Source organism: Chelon labrosus (assembly GCF_963514085.1).
Source record: "Chelon labrosus genome assembly, chromosome: 5".
Taxonomy (NCBI): Eukaryota; Metazoa; Chordata; class Actinopteri; order Mugiliformes; family Mugilidae; genus Chelon; species Chelon labrosus.
Window position 1 is genome coordinate 148,779 of NC_140341.1, and position 18,586 is coordinate 167,364.

At 45.0% G+C, this 18,586-nt stretch overlaps 1 protein-coding gene across 4 annotated transcripts in view; it reads left to right on the forward strand.

The window, feature by feature from the left end:
• Nucleotides 1-18,586, forward strand: part of zeb2a (zinc finger E-box binding homeobox 2a) — a 34,682-nt gene that overhangs the window by 12,608 nt on the left and 3,488 nt on the right. The window contains exons 3-9 of one of the 4 annotated variants that reach the window (XM_084545068.1): nt 12,202-12,414; nt 12,914-12,982; nt 13,169-13,357; nt 13,772-13,986; nt 14,814-14,922; nt 15,166-17,024; nt 18,289-18,469. In XM_084545068.1, the coding sequence (XP_084401194.1) occupies nt 12,202-12,414; nt 12,914-12,982; nt 13,169-13,357; nt 13,772-13,986; nt 14,814-14,922; nt 15,166-17,024; nt 18,289-18,469 (2,835 nt within the window). The remainder of the gene's footprint in view (nt 1-12,201; nt 12,415-12,913; nt 12,983-13,168; nt 13,358-13,771; nt 13,987-14,813; nt 14,923-15,165; nt 17,025-18,288; nt 18,470-18,586) is intronic. The other 3 variants (XM_084545071.1, XM_084545070.1, XM_084545069.1) reach the window with 3 other exon arrangements.

Sequence of the window (18,586 nt, forward strand, 5' to 3'; positions counted from 1 at the left end):
TTCCTGTTTGTTGCAAGGAGGGAGTGTGTGTTACAGTGTGTGTGTGTGTGTGTGTGTGTGTGTGTGTGTGTGTGTGTGAGGATGTTTGGTGTGAAGTTGAGTCTAAACACAGAGGGATGGCAGCATGAGTCAGGAATGAACGATGATGGAGATGAGCTTCTATTTCAGATCTGTGAGACATCAGCTGATAATCTCCTACTAATACACACACTAACACACTAAAACACACACAAACACACTAATACACACATACAGCACTGTGACACACCTGGCTCAGCTGCAGAAACACCTGAACACTGGACTGGCAGAAACTGAATGAAATGATTCTGATGAATTTTAAGAATGAAATAATTAAAATGTATTGTTTTCACTGAAAGAATTAAATAAAGGTTGTTGATTGATGTTGTTGTTGATTGATGTTGTTGTTGGTCGATGTTGTTGTTGATTGATGTTGTTGTTGATCGATGTTGTTGTTGATTGATGTTGTTGTTGGTCGATGTTCTTGTAGATCGATGTTGTAGATCGATGTTGTTGATTGATGTTGTTGTTGATTCATGTTGCTGTTGATTCATGTTGCTGTTGATTGATGTTGTTGTTGATTCATGTTGTTGTTGAATTATGTTGTTGTTGATTGATGTTGTTGTTGATTGATGTTGTTGTAGATTCATGTTGTTCTTGATTCATGTTGTTGTGGATTGACGTTGTTGTTGATTGATGGTGTTGGTTGATGTTGTTGTTGATTGATGTTGTTGATTGATGCTGTTGATTGATGTTGTCGTTGATTGATGTTGTTGGTTGATGCTGTTGATTGATGTTGTTGTTGATTGATGCTGTTGTAGTAGATTCAGGTTTCATTGAACGCTGCCTGCCCTTCTTTCTTTTATTTCTACCATGTTATTGTTCATAGTTCTGCTTCCAACTGAGCAGCTGTTTCTCAGTAGGTAGAGAGGCTTGTCCACGAACCAGAGGGTTAGCGGTTCGATCCCCGGAATGTGCCACATGCCGAAGTGTCCTTGAGCAAGACACTGAGCCCCCAGTTGCTCCCAGTGCGTGGCACTGGTGTGTGAATGTGTGAGCGAATGGGTAGATGTGTCTGTGAATGTAAAACGCTTTGAGTACCAATAGGTAGAAAAGTACTATATACTATATACTGTGTCCAGATAAAAGAACCAGTGATTATAAGTGAGGCCTGCTCCCCCCCCCTCCCCCGCCTCCCTCTCTGCTGCATTTGATCTCAGAAGACAGAAGTGGTTATTTTAGTTTTGATCAGGTAATCAAGTGGAGTTGTTGTGTAATGAGATTTTCAGGAAGTTGAGGCGACGTTCGTCCTGTGGTCGTCATGTGAACGTCCGGCAGAGACAACGTTGAGTGAAGACACAAAGTGAAACGAGATGACGTGTTTGTGTTTGCCAACGAGTCTCTCAGTCTCTCAGTTTGATTCTTGGGTGAAGATGTTTATTGACTGAGCGTTCAGGGTGCGTTTCTTTTAGTGACTAGTGTTTCCGTCAAACGGCGTTCTCTGAAGCGGGCGGAGTCTGTTGTATGGGTTGCCATAGGAACCGTTGTCTGTTGACGTATTAAAGAGTTAAGCAGGGCGAGTTTGTTCATGGTTTAATTCCTGAAAGACGTGGAGCTCAGTGTCCAGGAAAACAGTCGGCCACATTTTAACATCTGAGAGCAGCAGGCTGCCATTTGTGGCTGTAACAGGAAGTCAGGTGTCTGACCGCCGCCGTCAGCTGATCAATGTTTACAGTGAGTCCAGTGACTGATTATTGATTCTCATTGATTAACCCTAACCCTTAAAAACGTCACCGTCACAAACATTTACTGAGCCATCACAGACAGACTCAACCAATCAGTGAAGCCATCAACTACACCTGTTACCAGGTGACCTTTAACCCCTCTCTTTACTGGCTGATTACTGGGACTATACTGACTGTTTACTGGCTCGTTACTGGGACTATACTGACTGTTTACTGGCTGATTACTGGGACTATTCTGACTGTTTACTGGCTGGTTACTGGGACTATACTGACTGTTTACTGGCTGGTTACTGGGGCTATTCTGACTGTTTACTGGCTGATTACTGGGGCTATACTGACTGTTTACTGGCTGATTACTGGGGCTATTCTGACTGTTTACTGGCTGGTTACTGGGACTATACTGACTGTTTACTGGCTGGTTACTGGGACTATACTGACTGTTTACTGGCTGGTTACTGGGACTATTCTGACTGTTTACTGGCTGGTTACTGGGACTATTCTGACTGTTTACTGGCTGGTTACTGGGGCTATACTGACTGTTTACTGGCTGTTTACTGAGACTATTCTGACTGTTTACTGGCTGATTACTGGGACTATTCTGACTGTTTACTGGCTGATTACTGGGACTATTGTGACTGTTTACTGGCTGGTTACTGGGACTATTCTGACTGTTTACTGGCTGATTACTGGGACTATACTGACTGTTTACTGGCTGATTACTGGGACTATACTGACTGTTTACTGGCTGATTACTGGGACTATTCTGACTGTTTACTGGCTGGTTACTGGGACTATACTGACTGTTTACTGGCTGGTTACTGGGACTATTCTGACTGTTTACTGGCTGGTTACTGGGGCTATACTGACTGTTTACTGGCTGTTTACTGAAACTATTCTGACTGTTTACTGGCTGATTACTGGGACTATTCTGACTGTTTACTGGCTGGTTACTGGGACTATTGTGACTGTTTACTGGCTGGTTACTGGGACTATTCTGACTGTTTACTGGCTGATTACTGGGACTATTCTGACTGTTTACTGGCTGATTACTGAGACTATTCTGACTGTTTACTGGCTGGTTACTGGGACTATACTGACTGTTTACTGGCTGGTTACTGGGGCTATTCTGACTGTTTACTGGCTGGTTACTGGGGCTATACTGACTGTTTACTGGCTGTTTACTGAAACTATTCTGACTGTTTACTGGCTGATTACTGGGACTATTCTGACTGTTTACTGGCTGGTTACTGGGACTATTGTGACTGTTTACTGGCTGGTTACTGGGACTATTCTGACTGTTTACTGGCTGATTACTGGGACTATTCTGACTGTTTACTGGCTGATTACTGGGACTATATTGACTGTTTACTGACTGTTTACTGGAAGCGTTAAAGTTATTCGTTGTCACTGGTTGTTCCAGGTCACATGGTGGATGATCTGTCAGTCCAAAGATTGACCCACTTCCTGTTTGTCCTTCACCCCTGATTACACCCCCCATCCCACCCTCATCCGCTTTGACTCACCAACAGAAACAATACCACAAGAATATCTGCCCCCTGATTGGCTGTTACAATCACACGATGAACTACAACTACAACACTACAAACATTTCCCACTTCTGGGTCATCCTCTGATGGATTGTTAGCTGTTAGCTCACTGTTAGCCAGTTGTTGTCTCTTAGTTGTCTACTATCTGTTAGCTGTTAGCCGTTAGCTGACTATTAGCTGTTAGCTGGCCGTCAGCTAGTTATCTCTTAGTCGACTGTTAGCTGTTAGCTAACCATTAGCTGTGAAGTATCACTGCCAGCAGTGTGATCATGTGACAGTGTCGTGTGCAGCCTCCTGTTAGAAACAAACAAGATGGCATCTCTGTGTGAATGTTGGAGGGAAGCTGCTGACGAAGCAGCTTTCTTCTTCTTTTGCTCTGTAGCCGGTAGGTCGGAGGTCTGGTGAGTCAACGGTAAAGTGTCTCCATCAGCAGTTTCACTACTGCAAAGAGTTCCAGGAACAGAAATACCTCCGTAGACCAGTCAATGTGAAGCAATACCTGACACAGTTGACCTGTGGTCGGTCTGAGAGGAGGAGGGTGAGGAAGCTGGAGGAACCTGGAGGAACCTGGAGGAACCTGGAGGCTGTTGGTGTGACGGCTGATTGCTGCTGTCTCCACCTGGATGATCAACTCAGTTTACAGTGAAGTTCTCTGAGTGTGCTTTCATTAGAAGTAGAACCACCATGATTCAGGGTGACTTAACGCTCTCAACTTTATCTTAGCATGTTAGCATAGCAGCATATTAGCATTATAGTTGATCAAGTTTGAGTACATGTTCGTTAGTACGTCACATTACATGTGTGTTCTCTGAATGTTCTAAGTGTTGAAGATTCAGTATGTTTTGGGTTCTCTGGAGGTTCTCCTCACTGTTCTAGTGTAGCTGAGTTCTCAGAGCTGCAGACAGAACGTGATGCATTCACCTGAGAACTTGACTAATTCAGAGTCTGGTCTCTGCCCATGATTCTTTAAAAGCTTCATGATCCAAACTGAATTTAACAGCAGCCGTTAGCTCCTCCCTCTTCTCCTCCCTCTTCTCCTCCCTCTTCTCCTCCCTCGTCTTCTTCTCCATCTCTTCCTTTTGTCCTCCCTCTTCTTCCTCTTCTTCTTCTTCCTCTTCGTCTCTGCTACATCTAACACCTGCAGTCGTCTGCTCAGATAGCGTTGTTATCAGAGAGTTATCAGAGAGTCACAGACCACAACCGACGCTCCGCCCATCATGATAGGCTCAACGGTAAAGGCAGGACTGCTGCTCCTCTCCTCCTCCTCCTCCTCCTCCTCACCTCCCTATCCTCCATCATCCCCACTGAGTCCAGACGTCCTAAATGTGTTTGTCTCTGAGGGTTTACATGAATCTAAAGAATTAATCTGGAGCTGAACGTCCTGTCTTTGAGCGGAGCCGTGTTGGGAGGTGGAGGGAGTCTGGGGGGTTATCAGGGTGGAGGTGATCAGACAGTTGGTGACGAGCTGCAGAGCTGAAGGTGTTAAAACCTGATTAAGAAGCTGTTGGTGAGTGTACGGCTTGAAAGAGGAACTGAGTTTCCTCTGCAGTCACACCTTCACCCTGATAAGAGTCCAACGACTGGCAGCGTCTGCTCGGGGCGAGTCTCATAGACCATGAATGGGACCCAGCTCCCTCTCTCTCTCTCTCTCTCTCTCTCTCTCTCAGGCTGAATTACAGAGCAGCTCTCCAGTTAGTGTAATTACACAGCAGGCTGCCAACGGGCCCCCCCCCCCCCCCCCCCCCCGCTGTCTTTGAGGGATTCTGTCCATTCTTAGATCGTCGTCCTCAGGACACACCACAGAAATGAGCAGCTTTCAGAGCCAGGACATTCTGGTATGTCTCCATGTGTCTCTGTGTCCTTGGCCGAGAGGACAAGTCTCAGAAATACGTTCAGTTAAAGTCATGTGACCTGGACACAAGAAGAGACAGGAAAGGAAACAAGGAGTCAGGAGGAGTCACAAGGAGTCAGGAGGAGTCAAGAAAGGAAATGAGGAGAAAATAGGACAAAATGAGGAGTCAGGAAATAAACAAGGAGCAAACAAGGAGAAAATAGGAGTCAGGAGGAGTCAGGAGGACAGATGCTGGACTTGTCCAGAGTTTCAGCTCGAAGCTAAAATCCATGAGTGAACCAGGTCAGAAACAAAAGGCTTCGATCGATGTTCTCTGGAGGACGTCACAGAGTCCAGCTCCACTCTCATCACTGTTTACACCGTTGTTATGAAATTTATATAATGTTATTGTGACAGCCAGATCATTATGACCAGCTCACTAATACTGTGTAGGTCTCCCTTGTGGTGACTCATCAGAGAATGGACATGGGCCTTCTGAGGGTGTCCTGTGGTGTTAGTGAGGGTCCTTTGAGGGGAGGGGCCTCTGATCAGGCTTGTATATGACATATATATGATGTTTATACGACATAATACGACACTACCAGTCAAAAGGTTGGACGCACCCTCTCATTTAATTTAATGTTAATACGACATTTACGTTTATACGACATAAAGACAACATTAATACGACATAGACAACGTTAATGTGGCATATATACGACATATAGGCAACATTAATATGACATATATACGACATAGACAACGTTAATTATTATTATTAGTTTATTTATCAGGGACAATGCAGCGCACATTATTACATACATAGCTATCACAGTCAATGCCATAACAATGTCTGTAGATGTGTTACATAAAAGGTTTCTAGCCAGTTGGCTAATTTGCAACCCCAGTCCCTGGTCAGACCTTTCTATAAACATGTTGTAGTCATAAAGTATTCTAAAAGTGTAGTATATGTGTACAAGCACCTCTCTATGCACATAGAAACCAAAAAAACATCAAGGGTAATTTTAGTGTTCACATCCTAACCATACACAACAGAATAACCACAACATACCAGTCACAACATACGCCAATACAATAACACAAAAAGCAAATCATATACGATACAACCCCCAGATACCTAGCCGCCCGCAAACTCTCACCTATGGGAGCAGCCAGTCACACACACAACAACACAGGCAACAAAACATCACATCACGTAAGACCCCAGTCCCCAGATACCCAACCGCCCGCAAACTCTCACCTATGCGAACAGCCAGGCATCAGCACAGACAGTACAGTAAACATAGACAATAGAGTATGTGTATGTGTGTGTGTGTGAGCGTGTGTGTGTGCGTGCGTGCGCACATGTCTTAATGGTCACAACCCTGATTTACTTTCAGCCAGTGTTTTACCTTACTGTTAAATGTTTTCAGTTGTGTTTGTGTTTTTAGTTCTATCGGTAAGTCGTTCCAAAAACGGATTCCTATTACTGAAAAACATGACTGGCCGAAAGAAGTTTTGCGCCCCTCTACTGTGCAGTTAGAGGCATATATGCGACATAAACAACGTTAATACGACATATATACGACACTGACAACATTAATATGACATATATACGACATAGACAACATTAATATGACATATATACGACATAGACAACGTTAATACGACATATACGTTTATACGACATCTATACAACATTAATACGACATATATACGACTTAGACAACGTTAATACGGCATATATACGACATAGACAATGTTAATACGACATATATACGACATACACAACATTAATACGACATATATACAACATATAGACAACATTAATACGACATATATACGATATAGACAGCGTTAATACGGCATATATACGACATAGACAACGTTAATACGACATATATACAACATAGACAATGTTAATACGACATATATACGACATAGGCAGCGTTAATACTGCATCTATACGACATAGACAACGTTAATACGACATATATACGACATGGACAACATTAATACGACATATATACGACATGGACAACCTTAATACAATATATATACGACATATAGGCAACATTAATACGGCATATATACGACATATAGGCAACGTTAATACGACATATATACGACATAGACAACGTTAATACGACATATATACGACATAGACAATGTTAATACGACATATACGGCATAGGCAACATTAATACGACATATATACGACATGGACAACCTTAATATGATATATATACGACATATAGGCAACATTAATACGGCATATATACGACATATAGGCAACGTTAATACGACATATATACGACATATAGGCAACGTTAATACAGCATATATACGACATAGACAACGTTAATACGACATATCACCACTGCACTATTGGACTACTCTGCACATGCTCACTTTATACAATCTGTTTGCACAGTACTATGTACCGAATATTGCACTAGTCTAGTAACTTAGATAGCCACTGCTATTATTTATTTTTGCACTGTAAGTTGCTCACGTCATCTGTTTTTGTATCGCCTAATTTATCATCTGCCATCTCCTCTATTGTAAATTATGTTATGCTAGTTCCTGTTTATAGTCTACTCACACTTAACGAACAAATCCATCTGTATAATATGTTCATAGTACCTCACTCAATTGGTATGTATATCTTGCTCATTAACCTGTATATATGGTCTCACCTGTACATAGGTTCTGATCTGTAAATATTGTCCATATGCTGTAAAAAACAACCTGTACCATACTTATTTACCATAATATTTATGCCACGTGCACTTATTGCCTATTGCACTTCTGGTTAGATGCTAAACTGCATTTCGTTGCTCTGTACATGTACATGTGTAATGACAATAAAGTTGAATCTAATCTAATCTAATCTAATATATACGACATATAGGCAACGGTAATACAGCATATATACGACATAGACAACGTTAATGCCGCATATATACGACATAGACAACATTAATACGCATATATACGACATATAGACAACGTTAATACAGCATATATACGACATAGACAACGTTAATGCCGCATATATACGACATAGACAGCGTTAATACTGCATATATACGACATGTAGGCAACGTTAATACGACATATATACGACATGGACAACATTAATACGACATATATACGACATGGACAACGTTAATATGGCATATATACGACATATAGGCAACGTTAATTTGACATATATACGACAAATAGGCAACGTTAATACGACATATATGCGACATATAGACAACATTAATACGACATATACGTTTATACGACATCTATACAACGTTAATACGACATATATACGACATATAGACAACGTTAATACAACATATATATACGACATAGACAACGTTAATAAGGCATATATACGACATAGGCAACGTTAATACGACATACATACGACATAGACAACGTTAATAAGGCATATATACGACATAGACAACGTTAATAAGGCATATATACGACATAGGCAACGTTAATACGACATATATACGACATCTATACAACGTTAATACGACATATATACGGCATAGACAACGTTAATACGACATATACACCATATATATACAACACATATACAACATCTAGATGACATTTATATGACATATATATGACGTTTATATGACATACACTACCAGTCAAGTTTGGACACACCCTTTAATTTAATTTAACATGAATACGACATATAATATAAAATATATACGACATTTATATAAAATATATATGACATTTATATGGCATAAGATAAGATAGGACTTCATTTATCCCCGTGGGGAAATTAGGGTGTTAAAGCGGCAGGGAACAACAGTGCAACATACAAAAAATATACAAAAAATAGAAAAAGGCGAGACAAGAGAAAATATATAAAAGTAAATACGTTATGGTACAAAAAATATTTACATATTGCATCAGGTTCATTCATTCATTCATTCATCTTGTCCTGTGAAGGGGCTGGAGCCTATCCCAGCTGTCATCAGTCAATAATCCCAAACATTTGTGGACAGAGTGCAATAATTCAGATGCTCTTCTGTTCACCAAGCAGAAAATGAAACAATGATTACGAGGACAAATGTCTTTCATTAACCTCAGTATGTCTTTAACACAGAGCGGATCTTTGCAGACTTCTCATCATACTGACATATCTCCAAGTGTCCACATATTTCTGGCTGTGTTTATCTCAATATAGGTTTCACTGTGATGTCATAAGTATGTGGACAGATTGTGGGTCTGGTCCATGTAAGTGGAACCAGAGACTGACTCCAGCTGTCCACATACTTCTGCTACGTGTTCTTTCTGATGAATCACTTCCAGCTCATAGCCGCTAGGCAGCGACCTCCACTGTCTGTTTTACCTCTCCCGTCCTCCCCCTCCTCCCCAAGTTGTTTGCTCAGGTGATCTGTTCAGGGAGAGAGAAAAGGGGGGGGGGGGGGGGGGGGGGGCGTCAGAGCAGAGCTGCTTCATCTCATTACCTTTCAGTGAGCGGCAGAATGAGGAAGCAGCACCTGGACAAGGATAAGGAGGATGATACAGGACGCAGGAGGGAAACGTGTTGGTCTGAACACGGGACAATGGGTTTTAACACGGGACGATGAACGCAAGACGATGGGTCTGAACACGGGACGATGAACGCGAGACGATGGGTCTGAACACGGGACGATGAACACGGGACGAGGGTCTGAACACGGGACGATGAACACGGGACGAGGGTCTGAACACGGGACGATGAACGCAAGACGATGGGTCTGAACACGGGACGAGGGTTCTGATCAGGTCTCGGTTCTTGAAGCCCCACCCTTCTCCTTGCTCTCCTCACTGATTGGCCGCTGGGATTAAGGTTGTAGTCCGGGTTGATCTTCATGTCAGTTGGTGACAGGAAACAGGAAGTAGAGTGTAACCTGACACCTGTGGATCAGCTTAGAGACAAATGTGAACAAAAGGCATCACAGGTTGGTTTGTTTGTTTGTTTACATCCAGATGAGGTCAGCCTTAGCGTGTTGGACACATGACCCAGTGTTGTGATCCGTGTACATACCTTCTTGACCCTCACCCCCCCCCCCCCCACCCACCCACCTCCCAGGAACAGCTGTTTGCTCCAGTCTGAGAAAAAATGTTGGTGTTGGACGAGGATGACGAGACGGGAGAGAGGGGGAGGATGGGGGAGGACAAGATTAATGTGTCTTTGTGAAACACCCTGGAAGGGAGAGGAGGTGAGGAGGATGGGGGAGGTCTACAGCGATGTGTCGTCTTTGTCCTCAACTCCCTGAAAGGACACAAAGCAGCAGCAGAGATGTGTCGCTCGCAGCGATGCCTCACTCTCCTCAGAAATCAAGAGCTGCTGCTGCAGGTGGAACAAAATGGAGGACGGTTGCCACGGTGACATCTGCCACTCCGCCTCAGTCATGTGACCTGGCAGGAAAATAGCGGCATGAATGGCTTTTGTTGGGAGGTCATCCACCGACCAATCACAGCGCAGCACTGACAACCTGCTGCTGCATGCTTTAAGGTGGAACTGAAGTTTTAAGGTGGAATTATCTCTGGTCAGACCTTAAATAATGAAATGCTAAGATGAATGAATGACTGCTGGGGTGGTGGGGGGGGGGGGTGTAGACCCACTGATACCTTGGACCACACAACGAGCGACTCTTTGATCCAGCTCTCCGTCCAGCCGTCACTCCCACGCCCCCCTCCCCACCCCCCTCTTGGTATTCAGCCCAGGTCAGCAGATCTGGGTCTGTCCCACCGAGGCTTCTCTTTTCATTTGCACCTGTTGTGCAGTTGTCTGGAGGCGGCGCTGCTGCAGACAAAGATCATATTATCAGCTAATCTCCATGTTACACACACACACACACACACACACACACACACCAGACGGTGGCCATGTTCCCATGAGCTCACACTAACACAATAATAACACACTAACACAATAATAACACACTAACACAATAATAACACACACTAACACAATAATAACACACTAACACAATAATAACACACACTAACACAATAATAACACACTAACACAATAATAACACACAGTAACACAATAATAACACACTAACACAATAATAACACACTAACACAATAATAACACACACTAACACAATAATAACACAGTAACACAATAATAACACACACTAACACAATAATAACACACACTAACACAATAATAACACACTAACACAATAATAACACACACTAACAATAATAACACAGTAACACAATAATAACACACACTAACACAATAATAACACACACTAACACAATAATAACACAGTAACACAATAATAACACACTAACACAATAATAACACACTAACACAATAATAACACACACTAACACAATAATAACACAGTAACACAATAATAACACACACTAACACAATAATAACACACACTAACACAATAATAACACAGTAACACAATAATAACACACACTAACACAATAATAACACAGTAACACAATAATAACACACTAACACAATAATAACACACACTAACAATAATAACACAGTAACACAATAATAACACAGTAACACAATAATAACACACAGTAACACAATAATAACACAGTAACACAATAATAACACAGTAACACAATAATAACACACACTAACACAATAATAACACACACTAACACAATAATAACACACAGACCCTTGGTCGTCCAGTGGTTCAGTTCGTTGTCATATTTAAATGTTTCTTTAGACTGAAAATAAAAATATTAGCATCATGTTCATGCTAAGAGACATTGGATTAGTGTTAGCTTAGCATTAGCTTAGCATCTCATTCATGTTCAGAGTTCCAGGCTGAGTCCAATAAAGACAAAGGAACAGACACATAAACATGTCAGCGTTGGTCTGATCCTGGTCCTGGTTCTGGTCCTGGTTCTGGTCCTGGTTCTGGTCTTGGTCCTGGTCCTGGTCCTGGTTCTGTTTCTGTGGAGGAGCTTTTATTCTCTGGTGGAGAACAAAGAGCTGGAGGTTAACAGAGTTCCTCCTTGTCCTCCTGACCGTCCTCCTGTTGTCTCTGTGTTTCAGTCTTGAATTATGACAATGTTCTGGAGACGACCTCAGAGACTGATGAGGAGGACAGCTACACTGAGGGAGGAAGAGGAGGAGAAGGAGTGGAGGAAGAGGAAGTGGGAAGTCCGGCTGGCGTTCCTGCTCTGGAGTCGTCTCCTCGTGTCGGCCACGCTCTGCTGTCCCACCGGGACCAGGAAGGTCCGGAGGATCCAATCGGCTGGAGGCTCGGTGAGTGACAGGTGTTCGTCCTTTCTAGAGTTTCTAGCGTTCGTAAATTTAGAGGTGAAGAGTTTGTATAGTTCCTTGAATTTATAAAGATAGGAAAGTTGATACGTTGAGTATTGAGTCTGTAAATTTTTCCAGATGTGACCGGCAGCTGGTTTTTATTCAGAAAACTGATTTGTTGCTGACATTTGACGCTAAAGTTCGGTTGAAAGTGTCTCCTTACTTACTCCCCTTCCCATCTATGGGGCAATGAAACAGTGAGGGAGCCAGTTCTCCCCCCTCACCCTGTTGTTGGGGGGGGGGCTCCTTTAAAGGCTAAATGAAGCTTATGATACTTGTGACTCCTTTCAGTCACAAGAGCAACAAACACAATAGGCCTCAGTTATAGGTTCACACACTGAAACACCTTCATCAGGAGGAGGAGGAGGAGGAGGAGGAGGGGGAGGAGGAGGAGGAGGAGGGGGAGGAGGAGGGTAACAGTTTTTGCTGTTTCTTTGAACAGACGACAGGAAGGAGGAGTATGAAGCTCTGGGTCCGGAGGCGTCTCTGCACGACGTGGGAAACGATGCAGGTGAGATCCAGACTTAATAAACGTCCAGGTGAGAGATGACAGGTCGTGACACTTTAGGAGTCCCACAGGGCTGGAGTCTGGGTCCTCAGAGGTTCACAGTCAGAGATGAGGACTCTTTTATAGAATGTCATTTATCTAATACTTAGATATTTAGATCTGGTATGTTTGCTGAACTCTGTGGTTTAGTGAAGCGACTGGAAGGCATATCCGAGCTGGACGAGTACTTCCTAAAACGGAAACTGGACGACGGTCACCCGGCAACCATCGCCGAGTACCTGCACCGCAGCGATACTGCCATAATTTACCCAGAGGCCCCGGAGGAGGTGACACGACTGGGAACGCCTGAGGCCATCGGTCAGGATGAGGGTGAGCACGGTGAGAAGACGAGTCCAGAAAGACAAAAACAAAATATTCATTCATTCATTCATTCATCTTCTGTACCCGCTTAGTCCTGTTAAGGGTCGCGGGGGTCTGCTGGAGCCTGTCCCAGCTGTCACAAAATATTCATTTGTTACAGAAATAGTTTTAAATGAGTGTCGTTAATTAGCAGCGACAGCCTGGTCCACAAATGAAGGAAAGGGTCTGATTTACTTTTCTCATGAACTGTAGTGATCTATTTCATCCTAACCCGTTTGGAACGGTTCCTTCTTAACTTGTTGTTTTCTGGTCCAGCAGCTGATTATTAACAAAGGTCTGATGGAGCTTTAATGATTACAGGCTGACAGCGTTAGTAAAAGGTCATAGCGTGGGTAATGATGCGTCCTCTAACTGCCGTCCTTCTCGCCATAGACCTGGCGCCCGGCGCTGCCGACGACTTCGCTCAGCTGTTGACGTGTCCGTACTGCGACCGCGGCTACAAGCGCCTGACGTCTCTGAAGGAACACATCAAATATCGACACGAGAAGAACGAGGAGAGCTTCGCCTGCCCCATGTGCACCGACACCTTCGGCCACCGCGCTCAACTGGAGCGTCACATGACCACGCACAAGGTCGCCACAGACCAGGTAGGACTCACCTGAGACCAGGACCAGGTGATCAGCTGTTTGCTGGTCCAGTCATGTGTGGGAGGCCTCGTTCCCATCAGCTGCTGCTGGAACAGATCAGATATTTCCAGATATTCAGTGGATGTGGTTCCTGGTGTCACGCTCTAATCTAATAATGAGCCGGTGTTAAACGTTTCCTGCACACGCCTGTTTGCTGCTCCTCATGATCCAAAACTCACATTAGAGTCGGTAACTAAGCTCTGACTCATTCAATTTTCCAATTACACTGTGACAGTAATGAGCCCCCACCACCCCACCCCCACCCGGCCATAACCAGCAGCAGATGGTCTTTTCCCTGAAGAGTCCTAATCCTCTGAGTCGCTGTTTATTTGTGTACGACTCCAGTTAAACTGTTAAAGAGAGACGACTCCTGTTGGTTTAAACACTCCTCTGCTCGTTCTGTTTATCAGCTTCACGCGGTGAGGTCAACATCTGATCACAGAGAGAAACCCGACGACTGAGCGCACTCAGATCGCTGCTGTTTTGGTGTCTGAACTTGTGGTTGATGAGTGAACGTCAGAGCGAACACTGAAAGCTTTTATCTGCTAAACGAAGCAGAGATGTTTCCAGTCAGCTGCATCTTGTGTTTGTTTATCTCTCTATTTGCATTTCAAATGTTGGGAATGCACCTCCACCAGAAAATGCTACCACTGCCCACGCTGTTTCTCAGAACGGCTTTCACACTGGAGAATCTGTCACTATCAGATCTGCTTCACTAAATACTATTAAATCCCCTCTGTGCTTCGACTCCCACTCCTCCTCCATCACGGCTGTTTTTCTCTCTGCAGCCTCCGGCGCTCAATGAAGGAGCTGGAAACCGTAAGTTCAAATGCAGCGAGTGTGGAAAAGCCTTCAAGTACAAGCATCACCTGAAAGAGCATCTTCGTATTCACAGCGGTGAGACAGGATCAGTGCTCTGTGCAGTGATATGTCATATAAATGTATTCATTGTAGTCCTGCACCATGTGTGAACAGCTAACAGCATGCTAATGCTAGTTAATCAACAGTAAACACAGGCTCTCTAATGAAAGTAGAGTTTTGTCTAATCATTTTAATTATCGATTAATTTACTAATTCTGTTTTCACTTCATCAGTCAGTTCAGTTCAGTTCCATGACTTGTTGTTGTTGTTGTGTTGCAGGTGAGAAACCGTACGAGTGCTCCAACTGTAAGAAACGTTTCTCCCACTCTGGATCTTACAGTTCCCACATCAGCAGCAAGAAATGCATCGGCCTCATCTCCCTCAACGGTCGAGTACGAAACGGAAGCAACGGCAAATCTGGCTCCTCCCCCAACTCCACGACGTCATCGCCGGGAAGCCCCGGCCTTGCCCAGCTCCGACACAAACTAGAAAATGGCCGGCCGCTTGGCCCACCGGATCAACAGAGTCAGCTGGATCTCAAAGCCGATCCAATGGACTTCAACGATTACAGACTGCTAATAGCATCACAGCATGGGTTTGGGGGGGCTGGGGTCTACCTGAACAGCCGTGGAGGAAGCCCCCTGGGGGTCCACAGCTCCTCCCAGAGCCCGCTCCAACATCTGGAACACCTGGGAAATGTGGGCCTGGAGTTCCCCCTCCTGGGTTATCCAGGGCCTCTGGGGAACAACCTGAGCGAGGTGCAGAAGGTGCTGCAGATTGTGGACAACACGGTGTGCAGGCAGAAGTTGGATGGGAACCCGGAGGAGATCTCCAAGCTCAGGGCCTATGTGAAGGAGCTGGGGGCCCAGATGGAGGAGCACAAGTTGGCTCAGGCCAGATTCCACGTCGGAGGCCATGGCAGTCCCACCAAGAGCATCATTGACTACACACTGGAGAAGGTCAACGAGGCCAAGACTCTCATCCATGAGGCCAAGAACATCAAAAAGGAGAAACCAAACCCCCCAGAAGATCTCTGCGGTGAACACAACATCCAGAACCAGTTCCTGCCGTTCTCCTGTCAGTACTGCAGGGAGGCCTTCGCTGGGCCCATCCCGTTGCACCAGCACGAGCGTTACCTGTGCAAAATGAACGAGGAGATCAAGGCCGTCCTGCAGCCGGCAGAGACCAGTCCTCCCAGCCACCGGGGGCCCATGTCCTCTGAGCTGTCCAGCACTGAGCGGGCCACCAGTCCAGTCAACCACTTCAAGGACCATGTGTCAGTGCTCAAGGCCTACTTCGCCATGAACACCGAGCCCAACTCAGAGGAGCTGCTCAAGATCTCCGTTGCCGTCGGCCTTCCTCAGGAGTTTGTCAAGGAGTGGTTTTCCCAGTGGAAGAACCAAAACCACCACACAGGAAGTCTAAGGAAGACGTCACCACCTCCCGACCACGGCCGACAGGATGTCAGCCACAGTCGGTCTCCGATGTCACTTCCTCTCGCGGTATCACACGGAGGCTTTTCCAACGGAGACGTCACCCACAGACTTACAAAGATCAACCAGTTCACTGCCAACAAACCCCCAGAGTCCCTGGACCACCTGAGAAGCAGCACTCCATCACCCCTCAACCTTTCCTCCACCTCCTCCAAAACCTCTCAGAGCAGCTCATACACTCCCAACAGCCTGGCCTCAGAGGACGCCCACGGGGATATACCGCTGGATCTGTCGCTGCCCAAACTCATGGCACAGAGGCTGTTCTCTGTCAGCGAGAAGCGACCCCGACCCAACGGAGAAGTCTTAGGACGAGAACAGGGACCCGGGCCCTTTGACCTGGTCAACATCAAGAAGGAAGTCCTGGGCTCTGATGGTGGAGGGAACGTGGACAAAAGTTCAAGCCCCATCTTTGGGATTAATCCGTTTGCTGGTGGTCCCATCTACACCTCCCTGCCACCTCACGGAGCATTTCCCTCCCCCACCTTCATGACTTCCGCACAGGCTTCCATCCCAGGCCTCAGGCCCTACCCAGGCCTCGATCCCATGAGCTTCCTCCCCCACATGGCCTACACCTACGCCACTGGGGCAGCCACGTTTGCAGAAATGCAGCAGCGTAGAAAGTACCAGCGGAAACCAGGTTTCCAGGTAAAACTACTGAGAAATGATGATGTTTGAAATGGAATAATTTATAATCTGTCAGGAACTGATCATGAGATGCTTGATATCTGACCCAGTTTAGGGTGACTAGTCATTTTCCTCGTCGGTAATGATGATGTTGGAGTGAAAACCTGTAGATTAACGATCCTTCCTCCAGGGTTAAAAACCGTCTATTGTTAGAGATCCAACAGTCCGCCACTTCTCTCCGAGGCTGGAACAGCTTCAGCTACAGCAGACATACCAACCACGGCTAACGTTAGCTCAGCCTGTTTCCTTCATTAGATGTTACTGTAGATCAACAGAAGCATGAAGGAGGTCAAGTATTCAGTGGAGTTGTGCTGGGTTAAAGCTACAGATCCAGATATAATGGACGTTGTGTTGTTTCCTGGTTAACCTACAGATGTAATCGGTCTAAAGTTCAGAAGGAAGTTAAACCTTCCTCTGTGTTTCTTTGGGCAAATAGTTTCATCCTCCAGCTGCTCAGGATTCATCTCAAACCTGCATCTAGAATCAGGTCTGTTTGGTTTTTATTGTTGGTGTTTCAACAACAACATGGGACCAAAGAAGACAGATGGACGGATGATGAAGGAGTAGTCTGGTGGTAAAATAAAAACCTGTTGCAGAGTTAACGTCTGGACAGAGGAAGCGAAAAGCGTTGGTGGAAATAAAGACGATGATAGAAGTCTACTTCTAATAAACAGATTTAATTCAGATGAGAGACGTCTGATATGTGGAGACAGAATTAATCAAGACAGTTTCAGGTTATGATGATTCATACCTGAAACTAACTGATGTGGTGGAGCTCTGGGTCTGTGAAGAGACGGTGACGGTGCTTTTCTCTACACTTCAATCATTAGTTTAAACTTAAACTCAGTGTGTGTGTAAGACATCAGAACTGACCCTGATGTCTTATAGGTCCGTCTGGTTTAAACAGAGATCCTCAGAGAGAAGGAGGTCTCACTCCACATGTAGTTCAGGTGTTTTTGTGCAACAGGTGGACTGGTTCTACCTGTTAGTTCTCTGGAGAGTTCCTGGTTCTGGTTCTGGAAGGTTTGTCCTGAGGCTGCCAATGAACCAGGTGTCAGTCTCTGTAAACCCCTAGACGTCCCCGTCCCATATGTCCCCCTGTTTGTGAAGGGACTTAACCAGGTTTCTTTAAGCCCTGTCCAGACGTGGGATCACAGAGGCAGTGGGGGGGGGGGGGTCTCAGAGCATGGACAGGTGTGGGATTATCTGTGTGTCTCTGTCTCAGGGAGAGCTGCTGGACGGGACGGCGGACTATCTGTCGGGCCTGGACGACCTGGCAGACAGCGATTCGCTGCTGTCCAGGAAGAAGATGAAGAAGACTGAAAGTGGTATGTACGCCTGTGACTTGTGCGACAAAACATTCCAGAAGACCAGTTCCCTCCTAAGACACAAATATGAGCACACAGGTATATATAACATTTGGACACTTCTTTTTACCCCCCCCCCCCTTCATTTATGTCTTCACTCTCTGTTTCATTCCCTCCTCCTTGAGTTTTATTGGTCACGTAGCTCCACACTAGTTC